Consider the following 14,232-nt stretch of genomic DNA (forward strand, 5'->3'; position numbering starts at 1 on the left):
ACGTTCAACAACTCCATTTTGCTCAGACATATGAGGACAAATGACTCTATGCCATACTTCTGTATTAGCTAATTCATTTGACCAATTTCTATATTCATCACCCCAATCACTTTGTATTGCTTTGATTGGTAATAAAAACTGAGTCTGGACCATGCTTTGAAACAGTCGAAAAGCAACTATGGCATGTTACTTATCCTTCAACAGATATACCATGTGTGTCTAGTACAAGCATCTACAAATGAGATATAATACCGAAAACCAACTAAAGGCTCAGGTGATGGCCCCCAAAGATCAGTGAACAAAAGCTAAAATGTCTTATCATACACTGTAGTGGAGTTAACAGAAGGCAACTTGTGACTTTTACCCAAACAGGAAGCAACACACAATTGATTTGCATTATTTAGAATGTTAACATCAATAAAATTACAAACCAATTTCAAAGTAGAAAAAACTGGATGTTTTAATCTCTTATGCCAGAGTTTAAACGAATTACAATGATCATGTATTGAATAAGCCTCTGCATTATTACAAACACTCAGTCAGCTATCCAAGGTAAAAGTATATAGACCCCCTTTATGCTTTACTCGAAGAAAAACTTTTTCCTCGCACTTCATTTCGAACACTATAACCATCAGCATGAAATTCGAAAAAGATGTTATTATCCCTAGCAAGCTTTGAATCCGAGAGAATATGTATAGTGATTTTGGGTACATGCAGCAAATCATTAAGTAGCAAAGCTTGAGAAGATGAGCTTAAGATAGATTGACCAACTGACTGTACATTAAGTGAAGATCCATTTCCAACCAATAGCTTACCTGGTCCATCGAGATCAGTTGAGTGAGTGATATGAGATGCATCAGGAGTGACATGATGCGTAGCACCTGAGTCCACAACTTACTAAGCACGAGATGAATTCAAGCTTGATGTAGGAGCACCACTGGCATGTGTAGACACAGAACCAGCCCCAGTCTTACTGGCACAACATGCACAACCAACACTGTCAATGCTAACATAGTTAACACTGCTTGACTCATCCTTGTACTATGATCGAGCATTAGAGGCAAGAACTCCTGCAAAATCACGATTAAACCGATACTAGCATCTATCAAGCGAATGACAATTCTTACCACATAGTTGACATTGAAGTTGTGCTCGACCTCTGACACCAGCTCGACCACCACGAATCGACGATAGATGTTGTTTAGATTCACGAGAATTTTCATATCTAGCATATCCAATATTCAATTGTTCTTGAGCTACATTAGCACTCATATCAAGATTCCCAGGATGTGAGTCAAAGTCAGCCGGTTGTGTTTCCGCATCAATAAGCATATAATAGATTCGATCGAGTGGAAGTGTGTCTGGACTCAAAGTGATCACCTCCATAAATAACTGATATTCTCTTGGCAATCCTTTCAAGATACTAACCACATGTTCTACCTGCAAAACCGGACTACCACATGATGTACAAACCTCTTTGATTCGAGTGAGGTACACACGCATCAAATCGTCACCTTTCCTTAGTGATTGCGGTTTATAATGCAAAATCATCACCGTTGTCGTGGATTTGTTTGCAAAGAATTGAATAATAGTACTCCAGACATTTACTGCAGACTCAACACCAAAAAACTGAGGCAAGAGAGGAGCATTAATCGTCGATAGAAGGCACGACGCGAGAGCATTATCCTGTGCCATGAAGTCCTCAAATGCCTCGTTAATAATAGACACACCTTCAGCATTAACAACGAACTCAGGTGGAATATGCATCATGTCATTGAGAAGTCGCTTCAGACGACGACTACACACCGTAAACAGAACCTGCTGCTTCCAAATGAGGTAGTTCGACTCATCCAATACCACGTTGACCTTTTTATTAGTAAACATGGCCATCAACAAGAACGTAAGAATGAGGCAGCAGAAAACGTAGAAACTGAAGGATCCTTAGCGAAAGATACCATATTGAGATTTTTATAACTGAGAAGTAAACTATATCTTCATTTTTATAACAACAAATTGTGATGAAATACATTGTTTATATAGAATCTAGTTGCTAAACAAGAAGCAACCCTTCTAACATATTTAACAATGATAACCGCTCTTATTAACAGCCTAACAACCCAAGGTTTTGTTCATCTACAGCACAGCGTACTCCATCGAGTATAAGCCTAACTACTGACTTCTTGAATCTTCTCCATGCACGCCATGCAGCACGTTCAGTCTTCTAACAACTCTAAAATTTAAGATGCTCTCTCAACATAAAATTTTATAATCATCCCTGCTAAGAGAACTAGTATGCAATTTATATATGTTTCTCAAAACTCAAAGAATCTTTCAAAAATCCCAATTCAGGGCCAGCTTCAACAAATTTAGGCAGTTTCCTTTTCACTTATGGTCATGGATGTTAAGGGGGAAAGTAGGGATACTTGAACACAAGAAAGGTTTGATTATTTGTCTTATTTAACTAAAAGAATTATTCTAAGTTGACGGAAAGCAAGAGTAATGGGGTTTGATTGGTTGTATCTGCCTAGATTGATACCTCATGAATGAATGCATTAATCTCAAAATAATTTCATTAAGGGATGACGTAAAATTTTATATTAATTAATATAAATTTTAAAAGTTTTAAGAGAAATGAAAATATATTAAATAAAAAATAAAAAATAATATATAATAATTTGAAATTTTTAAAATAAAAATGTCCCTACCACTGCTCCATTAATCCCTCCTTTTATTCTCTATCGTGCATGGTTATCAAAATCGGATCGGATCGGCTGGTTCAATCGGTTGAACCGTGAACCGGTGGCCTGTCCGATTATCTCGCAAAACCGGGCTGGCAATGAATCGGCTGAAAACCGGTAAAACCGGGGTGAACCGGCTAAAAAACGGCAAAATCGATTTGAACCGCCGGTTCACTTTTTTTCTTTTAAAAAAAATTAAACCAAACAACGTCGTTTGTTCAACGAGCCAAGTCAAATTCGAGTATTGCTGAGCTCAACTCGAACTCAAAAACTTTAAAAGTAAGCTCAACTCGACTAAAAAACTCACAAGCTGAAAATTATCAAGTTCAACTCGAACTCGAAATAAAATATTAAAACTTGAACTCGAAAAGGCCCGAATTCAAAAAAAAAATAGAAGTTCGATTGAAGCCTAAAATTTGAGCTCAATTGAAGCAAAAGAATAGTTCGCTCTGTGTTCATCAAAATGCTCTATGATTTTGAATGTCAAATTACCTCTATTATTTATAGAAGTAAGTTGGGATGCTCTTCTATGTTTCTTAGCCATTTGAGATTGTTTTGTTCTCATATTTTTACTCTTTAAACTTTTGGAATGCTCTTCTATGTTTCTTAGCCATGTGGGATTATTTTTTAAAAAAAAAATTAAACCAAATGACATAATTTGTTATGATTTTTTTAAGCTTCAATTTTATTTTTTTATTATAGTTATATAATTATATTTATTATTTAATATGTTTTACCTTAAATATTATGTTGTAGTTGATTTGAATCATTTTGTTTCACTTGATTTTATGGTTTTTAATTTATATATGTTATGACTTGTGATATTTTTATACCTTTTAATATTGCAAACTTAAAAAAGTGTTACATATATATTAATATTGCTTTGAATATTATGTAAATTTTAAAAAAAATATTTTATATAAAATTCGATTCAACCGCAGTTAAACCCAATTAAACCAATAAATCAGTACTTTCACTGATTCAATGTCCGATCCCATTTAAAAAACATTACTATCGTGTCAAGCAGTAGAATCTATGGAGGAATAATTTCAGATTTTGCTCCACTCACCGTCCAATTTTTTATTGGGTCTGGAAAGCTGGAACAAAGGAGGAAAAGGAAGTTTATAGTTCAGAGCGTGTGTGCGTGCGTGTTGACATAAGAAAGGGCAAAAGACATGATTCTCTCTGTCGTATGAGCTTGGTTTGTGCACTTTTAACATAAAAATGGTGACAGATTGTACGTGGTAGTGCGGCTCCTATCTGTACTGATGCTTGTTTCGGTCACACATCTCCCATTTTCTATGTAAACGTGGTGAAGCTATGATGATATGTCTATGTCCATCCTGCACGTACACCATTCTGCCATATTTAAGTGCCTACGGCTTACCCTAGGAATATTAATATTCTTATCTTCTATTCAGTGAGATAAAATTCATATTTCATTTTTAATATTTTTTTAAAAAGATCATCACCATGAATTTTATATGTTTCGGATTTCTTTTTTTATTATCTCAGATGAATTTCATTATTTGTTAATTAAAACAAGTTCCACATTCATACTTTTGACTATTGCTTATAGAAAACGACATTGGGAATGTTAATCAGCAGGAGTATCTATCTATATCTTAGGGTCTGTTTATTTCCCGTAATTGAAATTACGAAATTGGTTTTTACTGAATTCCCGTGTTTGTTTCACGTAATTCGTTTTTCGGAAAACGTTTTCCTGTGTTTGTTTCACGTAATTCGTTTTTCGAAAAACGTTTTCCCGTGTTTGTTTCACGTAATTCGTTTTCCGGAATGTAATTCATTTTTCTAGTAACAAAATTTCCTTTGTGTTTTCTGTAAAATGGCTTACGGATTCATTTTCCGTAAGTCATTTTCCGAACTTTTCACTTCAAATATTTTAATATCATTTTCATCAAAATATTAATTATTAAAATATTTAAAATATATTTATTAATATTTAAAATAATATAATATTAAATTTTTAATATTATATAAAATAATCAATTATATTATAATAATATAAGATATTATATTTTTATTTTAATAATATATAATAATTCTTTTTTATATTTAATAATGAATAATATTATTTATATATTTCAATAATATTTTAGTAAAGATATTTAAAATATACTAATATTTTTAAAATATAATATAGCACTATTACTTTAATAAATAATTAATATAATTTATAATATTTTATTTCACTAAAATATACCAATACTAATATTTTTATTAATAAAATTTTAAAAATAATATTTAATAATAAATAAATTATTTTAATATTTTAAAATAATAATATTAAGTTTTATGATAAATAATATTATTTATTATATTTAATATTTGTAATAAATAATTTTTAAAAAAACTCTTCAACTAGTAGAAAAAATGTTTAAATAACATCTTCCAAACATCATAAAACGTTTTCCAGAAATGTAATTCATTTCCCAGAAATGTAATTCATTTTCCAGAATTCAAATTTTAGTAATTCATTTTCCAGAAATTCAAATTTCAGTAATTCATTTTCTGAAAAATCAATTACAGCTAAACAAACAGACCCTTAAGTTCAACAAGATCATTAAAAGCTTAGGTTTCGTAATAATCTATAGAAAGGTCCATTCAAGGTGAAAATAATAATTACCATAATTTCAGTAATTAAACAAGATTAGCATCATTCATTTATTTAAGTTTATTGCTGACAACAGGCTATATATATTTCATTTAAGGTGTGTTTGTTTGCCATAATTGGAATTACGGAATTGGTTTTTCCTGAATTCTCGTGTTTGTTTTACGTAATTTGTTTTTCGAAAAATGTTTTCTCGTGTTTGTTTCACGTAATTCGTTTTCCGAAAAATGTCTTCCTATGTTTGTTTCACGTAATTGGTTTTCCGGAATTTAATTCATTTTCCTAATAACAAAATTTCCTTTGTGTTTTCTGTAAAATGACTTACAGATTCATTTTCCGTAAGTCATTTTCTAAACTTTTCACTTCAAAAAAAAAATATTCAAAATAATTTTATTTTATGAATTTAATATTAATAAAATATTTTAATATCATTTTCATCAAAATATTATTTATTAATTAATATTTATAATAATATAATATTATAATTTTAATATTATATAAAATAATCAATTATATTATAATAATACAAGATATTATATTTTTATTTTAATAATATATAATAAAATTTTTTATATATTTAATAATGAATAATATTATTTATATATTTAAATAATATTTTAATAAAGATATTTAAAATATACTAATTAATATTTTTAAAATATAATATAACACTATTACTTTAATAAATAATTAATATATTTTATAATATTTTATTTCGCAAAAAATATGCAAAAATTATTATTTTTATTAATAAAATTATAAAAAATAATATTTAATAATAAATAAATTATTTTAATATTTTAAAATAATAATATTAAGTTTTATGATAAATAATATTATTTATTATATTTAATATTTGTAATAAATAATTTTTAAAATACTCTTCAACTAGTGGTAAAAAGGTTTAAATAACATCTTCCGAACATCATAAAACGTTTTTCAGATGTTTTTTAGAAAAATGTAATTCATTTTACGGAAAACATTTTTCGGAAAACGTTTTCCAGAAATATAATTTATTTTCCAGAATTCAAATTCCAGTAATTCATCCAATTCCAGTAATTCAAATTCCAATAATTTATTTTTTATAAAATTAATTACACCCAAACAAACAGAGTCTCATTTAAAACGAGGAATTGCTGTTATGATAGCGATAGGAGATTGATGTGGATACAAAAAGGTTAATTAATCTATATTTTCAGAAATTAATTAATAGCTGTTTGGACGCCAAACTAGTACAGCGCAAATAAGAAAAATTTTGCTGACACAACTCAACAGTACAGAAGGTGCCCAGTTGCTTCTATTAAGGGTGTAACTGTGTGTGTATAGTACCAAACAATGAAGTTCATTAATCAATCAATGCTTCCAAAATTAGTTCACAGATTATTGTGATTTCAAGTATATGATTTGTACGACTCAATGGGTTGATTTTTTTATTTTTATTTTTTGCTTCAACTGGTGATACCAATGCTTTGTGTTTTTCAACTATATACTATATTGCAATAACCATGTACGCATTTCCTTTTTATTAATTTACATAATAAATCTAGAATCCGAATTCTCGAACGGAGTATAAGATTATTTTAAATGAAAATATTACATCATCACTTTAACAATAATAATCTATTATCAATTTGAATTTATTAATAATATTATAAAGTTAAAGAAACAAATTAAGGTCAAACTAAAATAAAGTATATATTTTTTTCTTTTGAATAGTTAGAGTGATTATAAGGTAGTATATATTTAAAAATCTCTTACTCGATTGACAATGCATGCACATCCTACAGACACAACTGCTCGAACTCAGAGCCTCTAAGAAAAATAACATTCTCTTTTACTGAAGACATTTTGATGAGTTCAAAATATCTAAATCGTAAGTAAGAGCAAGAATAATTATATTCTAAAAAATAATACAATGACGTTAACTGTGAAAAATAAAGAATATAAACTAATATATATCCCCAAATCATGCTATATTTGTTGTCTAAATTGAAAATAAATGGTGAAATATTAAAGGGGGACAAAAAAAGTAAAAGGAAATAGTTAATACGATATGTGACTTATGAGTATATATGATCAAAGATTTAAACGGTGGTTAATTATTAAAATTATGATTATTATATAATGATAATGATGTTATTCGAAATTGTTATTGTATGATAAACAACACACTTTATATATGTATTTATTTAAATACGAGAGCTTTAAAATGAATAACACTCTCTTTTATTATTTAAGTTGATCAATAAATTCATTTTTGACAATGATAAATTCAGAAAATAATAATAATGATGTCTACAGTCCCACCAAACACTAATTAAAATGATGAACAATGCCCCCATGGCAAAGCTGTGGAATGGATTCTCTTGGTTGGAAATGGAGCGTTGATCGGAATTTCTCTGTTAAATCAGCTTATGAGTTCCGGCGGGGAATTTTAAATGATGTTACGCATAAAGTGTGGGAGGTGATTTCAAAGTATCGTGGACTATAACGGATCAAAAAATTTTATGGTTGCTAGCGAATGATCAGCTTCTTACTAATACAGAGCGAGTACGACGACATATGGCCACAACTAGCAATTGTGGAATTTGTGGACAGACGGACGAATCATCATACCATCTTTTTCGCCAATATCACATGGCTATGGCTATTTGGTCAACATTAGTTAAAGCTGAAAAGCTAGAGGATTTTTGTACAAGGGATATCAGAAGTTGGATGCAAATCAATATCGCTTCCCCGGGGTTTTATGCACGTGAGGAGAATGATTGGGACTTACGGTTTGGTTCAATTCTTTGGTTAATCTGGAAGAATCGGAATGGAAGAATTTTTGATCCAGATTATTTTGAGCATGAGTCCGTATTAGAGAAGAGCAGGCGCCTCACTCTTGAAGCGAACCGTGCAATGGAATCATCTTTATCAATGATTCAGCTTTCTCACCGTTCATGTACTATGCCGGATGCTTGGCAACCGCCTCCTCACAATTAGTGTAAGATTAATACCGATGGGTCCCGTGACATAGGAAGCGGATTTGCGTCATGTGGAGGTGTTATTCGATCTTCAAATTGTGGTTGGATGTTAGGATTTTCAAAAGCGATTGGAATATGTTCCATAGTTGAAGCGGAGTTATGGGGTATCCATGAAGGTCTTTCTCATGCTTGGAATCTAGGAGAGCGGCTAATCACGGTGGAGACGGATAGTTTGGAGGATGTTCGGATGTTAAAGAAGAACACTAAGAGAGGATCGATTTTCACTCTTATTGACTGCGTGAATGAGTTGATTAACAGAGATTGGAACGTTGTTTTAAAGCACATAAGCTGGAATGCTAACAAGGTGGCAGATAGACTGGCGAAGATTGTCGCGACTAGAGGAGAAGCTCGTATTGTTTTTTCTACCCCACCATTGGAAGTCATAGATATTGTCCAACGGGAATATGAAGATTACACATTGACAGCATGAGCTTAATCCTCTGTTTTTTTACCCTTTTGTTCACAAAAAAAAAATGATGAACAAACATAGATTCAATTAGTGGTTTTTTAATGACCAATATATTATGTTAAACGTTTCTATTTGTTATTTATTTATTCTCACCTCCATAATTGTTAATATTTTAAATATATAAAAAAATCTACATTTCTATTATTTTTACTTTTTATTTCATTATATATCCAATATCATAGTTACAATAATTAATTTGAACGTCACCTATTCAGACAATTGATAGTTTAATTCTCCCATTTATGGAGTTCAATGTATCAAAAGCAATAATTTTTCATTAAAGATTACATGACATCCATCTCCACAAATAAAAATAAATCCTTTTAAATTTATAAGTACATGGTAATATATGTTCAAATATTACTTTTAACTTTTTGACATTGAACACTCGTATCTTTTATATTTCTGATGCTCAAATCTAAGATCACAAAAAATAAAATAAATCATTTAACCACTGAAATTACTGAAATTTATGAAAATAAAATCTAAATATCTATTTATCTATCCTATTCAAAAGACATTTTTGGTATTTATATGCTTCGTCAGCTGCAGAGACAGCAGTGTAAATAACACAAACTTTATGGGCACTTTCATATCCTTCATTTTATAAAATCATTATCCCTCCCAGATTCTTAAATTCCCTTCTGAAGTTCTAATTCTTCTGAGCCGCTCAAAGCAAAAGCCCAACGAGGAAGAGGAAAGCAAAGGCTTCAATATTCTCTGCGTAGTAGTACGCCGGAAAAAAATGACGACTGGACTTGGAAAATGGAGCAAAATTCGACACATTGTGAGGCTCCAACAAATGATGCGGCGGTGGAGGAACAAGGCTCGCATGTCGGCCAGCCGAATCCCGTCCGATGTCCCGTCGGGACACGTGGCTGTCTGCGTGGGGACGAGTTGCAGGAGATTCGTTGTGCGCGCAACGTACCTGAACCATCCCATCTTTAAGAAACTCCTTACCCAAGCCGAGGAAGCGTACGGATTCAGTAACGGGGGCCCATTGGCGATCCCTTGCGACGAGAGCTTTTTCGAAGAAGTGATCCGGGTTATTTCCCGGTCGGAGTCGGGTCATTCCGCCAAGTTCCTCAACATTGAGGACTTTAAAGGCAACTGCCTCGTGGGGATGAAGAGTAAGCTTGATTTGTGGACCGAATCTCGACCGTTACTTCATGGGTTCTCTGAGAAAACAATATGGTAAATAAACAAACAGTTGAAAAAGAGAACAAGGAGAAGCTTTGATTCTCTTACCCGGGCTTTTACTCAGGTCCGAGTTAGCTCAACCGAGTATTTAATCATGACACACTGCTGAAACCATCGAGTAGGGGAAGTTTTACTAATTCATGGGTTTTTACTTACCGTTGGAAAAAAGGTAAGTTAGTTGGTTTTTACTTGTATTTTTTGTACTTTCCCGAAAATTGGGTGTGTAAAAGGCGTCGGCCAATGTATATTGAGCTCCGGTTATGGGGAGGATGCATGGAGATGGCAGAAAAGGCGGGTGAGTTATCCACCGAGTCGTCCCGGGTTCGAATAAGAGTAACGGGGAAAGGTAAAGGTGGAAGACTTTCTGACAATTAGAGTGATTGTTGTTAATTAAAACATCCCTGCTGTAAATTCTGTAATTTATGGATTGAAGGAGGACGAATTGTAGACACATTGGATCAATGATATTTAATCCCATTCTTAGACCGTCCATTTAATATATATATATATATATATATATATATATATATATTTGGATTTAAGTAATAAATGCAGTGGAGAATTACGAAGTACAGCATGCTAGACGATTTGGTTGTTATAATGGTACCCACGTGAAACGGTATCCCTTTCGATTACACTTGACAATTCAAGGATTTATTTTAATACTATTCTTAACCTGACTAGTTAATAACTTATATTAAATCAATGGCAAAATTATTTCATATACCACCAAACTTTAAGTCTTGACTGTTTATATCACTAAGATTTTAATTTTACTAATTTTAACACTAATGTTTAGTTTTATGTTTAATTATGTCACTTTGCCGTAATGATTTAACGGGATAATGACATGGCAATTGCGCACCATGACATTGCCGATGTGGTTGTCTCACCAAAATGACATCATTTTGATATGATTATTTTGATTCCCAAAAGGCCCAAAATATCGTTTTGTTGAGAAAAATATTAAATATTGTACTTAAAGGGATTTGAAGTCTAGACATATAAAAAAAGAGGTTAAAGTTTCACCAATACGCCAACGTTTTTGTTATATTTTTATAAAAATCTAAAATTTTAGATAAGATAATTCTAATATTTTAAATAACCTAAGGATTAAACCCAAATTTTCCTCTTATGTTTTTCTATTCTAACTATATTCTAACACTCACCATTCATGACTTCAACTATCCATTTCGCATCCATTTTCACAATCAGATTGGTCGCTCCCATGGATTTTGCTAGCAGGAGCCCCTGTCTAACTCCCCATAATTCCACCATGGTACTATCCTCTCTGGATTTTAAGCATGAAACCACCAACCCAGGTCCAGTTCCTTAATTAGACCTCCGGCAGTTGTTAATCCAGTACTTGACTTACACGCTGTGTCAGTATATAAAATCAAATAACCCTCTGGGGCTTCGTCCAGCTTACCCAAACCGGCTCTTAGGTGACTGGCCTATGTCTTGTCGCCATCGCAAACTTAGTTCTCTTGCCATATTTTTTTTTAATTTTATACTCGAAATATTTTTGGTGTATATATATATTTTTTGAAGCACTTAACCATTAACGTTTTATTTTGTTTCAAAATGATTTTTCCATGAGTAAAAAATCGTTAGTTAGCTAACAATTAACGTTTTCATATGACACGGTATAATAAGAAAACACCAAAAACATTCAAGATTCGAAGAAGAAAATAAACAAGGAAAACAAAAACGTTGTACAAGAGTAGAGAAAATATCCAAATCATTTTAATTGTCTAGCTAGAATGTGTATGATCAACTTATCAATTCCGGTTGAAAACTTTAGAACCTGAATCAATTAGTTTTAAATTGAATTTGATGTAAGCCAATATAAAATCCCAAAATATTTTTCTGATCCATATTTGAGGTCCGGACTTGAATACCAACTTCATTGCACAAGTCTTCCTGAAAGCCCAATATTGGATGCCCTTCAATAATACAAGGCCTAAAGTCATGCAATGGAAACCAAGGAGAACTGGGTTCTAGACTGGGGTCACCAGTGGTAGATTTTGGACAATATGGCACGTTTTCTATTTACAATATAATATTTTATAAGTAGCTTTGGACATGGTAATAGCAAGTGGCATATACTTTTTTATAAGTAAAAAAAAAAATCAACCTAAAATAATATTTACTGTTTAAGAGATATACAAGAACTTTAATCACAACTGTCGGTGGTTGGGAGAAAAATGCTTTGGGATAAAGATTTGGAATCTGATATTCTGCTGTATCATTACTCTTACGATCACTATTATTGTAGGACGTTCGACAAAAACCCACACCAAACCTGTATCTCTTTCGTACTATTATTTATAAGCTCATCCACTGCATGCAAGGACTTGAAGAAAATTATTGGAAAGCTGGTGAACCAAATAGGTAAACACCGTCAGAAAAGGGTGATGCCTTGTAGTGATGTTAGACGAACTCAAGATGGAAGCATGTGAATGGCGAACCAACCAAGATGAACGTGCACCTAAAAGTACCCTAAAGATTTGCATGACAAAGCCCACTAATTTATAATGCCTCCACATACAAAACAACAAACGAAATGGTTATAAGAATGAGGGCAATGGGACGAGCTTGGGTTCTTTCCGCCATCTGCAGTTCTGCATATATAAGACAGTATAAAAGTGCACCACCATTTGCTCCATCCAGCTCTTCTTTACTAGTTATGCTCAATTTGTTTTTTTTTCTTTTTTTTAATAATACGGAATTATTACATGTTAATATCTATTTAAAATATTTTTTAATCATTGACAATGTACATATACTCTATAGACACAAATGCTTAAATTTGGAATCTCTAAATAGAATAACATTATATTTTAGCTAATATTAATGGTGTAAAACAAGTTGAAGAATCTTTAGCAGTGCCCTATGGTCGCTGCAAGGGTTCTCTGTTAGATTACACATAATAAAAATGTTTTTAAATCTCATAATATTGAGTCCGTCGACAACCAAATCTCCAAAGTATGGAAATATATTTTAATAATGGATGTAGATTTTGTTCAACATCTGTTATCTTCATTGTATTTCTTCCCTGATTTGTCCTTTAGCAAGGATTAGTTTTACTATTATTTCATTAAAGGATGATTATGATCTTTGAAAGTGAATATCAATACGATGAGAATGAATTTTAAGTTTACTAATCAAAGAACTACATATATTTTTATTATTAATTTAAGATGATTACAAGTAGTATATGTTTTAAAAATTTTCAATTATTGATAATAACAACTTGAACACCTTTATAGTCAAATATTACATAAAGGGATATTTTATACTCAAATATTACGAAAGGGGTTATAAAGGGATCAATTTTTTCAATCAATCAACAACAATCATTCATCGATTAGAAGGAAAAGATTCAACTATTTTTAATCGAATCTTATACCGAGTTTAATTAACTTAAAAAACAGAAATAACGCAAAACAACATATATTAAATGTTCCTTATAACGAGGTTGCCTTTTTCAAGACATAGGTATAATAAAACAAACATTTTAAATTTCCACATCACTTTTTAACAATAATGACACATACTTTAATCAAAATTATACTTTTTGACAATATTTAAAAAAATACGTTTCAAAACAACAATAGAGAAGTAATTCTCTAAATACAAAGAGCGAAGAAGTAGACCTAAATTAATAGAAGACCCAGTCCAAAAGTGGATGTGGACATTTTGGACACACTTCTATGAACCAAAAAATTTTTACTTTGAAACCGACCCTCTACTACTACAAAGACACTGAAATCCATTCCAATGTCTATACTGTTTCCGTTTGTAATCAAACAGGCACCAGTTTGTCCATTCCAATGAGCATTTCTCGCAATTTTTTCATAAACTATGGGATCTCTTAACAATGATTCGAATGTTGAAGGGTAAATTAAAACAGTTAGTAATAGTTTAAAGAAAGCAATGATGATTCCCTCGAACACAGCAAAAGAAGCAGCGCCAAAAGTGATGGAAAACGAAAATCGATTTGGAGAAATACCAATGGAAAATGGACCGAATCCGAAGACAAAAGTGTGAAAACCTTTCTCTTTAGCCACTGCCACTGCTAATAAAAAAATGCAGAGGTGGGCTATAGCTGTCCTATGTGAGTACCCAACCCTAAGTCATATTATAATTATCCCATTTTTCGTA

The 14,232-nt window shown here is 31.6% G+C and overlaps 1 protein-coding gene across 1 annotated transcript; it reads left to right on the forward strand.

Moving 5' to 3' along the window:
* Positions 1-9,536: 9,536 nt before the first annotated feature.
* LOC120185706 (indole-3-acetic acid-induced protein ARG7-like) lies at positions 9,537-10,083 on the forward strand. The gene has a single exon (XM_039189856.1). The coding sequence runs from the start codon at positions 9,611-9,613 to the stop codon at positions 10,061-10,063; it is 453 nt and encodes a 150-aa protein (XP_039045787.1). The 5' UTR covers positions 9,537-9,610; the 3' UTR covers positions 10,064-10,083.
* Positions 10,084-14,232: the final 4,149 nt, after the last annotated feature.

Source organism: Hibiscus syriacus, unplaced genomic scaffold (assembly GCF_006381635.1).
Source record: "Hibiscus syriacus cultivar Baekdansim isolate YM2019G1 unplaced genomic scaffold, ASM638163v2 tig00004004_pilon, whole genome shotgun sequence".
NCBI classification, from domain to species: Eukaryota; Viridiplantae; Streptophyta; class Magnoliopsida; order Malvales; family Malvaceae; genus Hibiscus; species Hibiscus syriacus.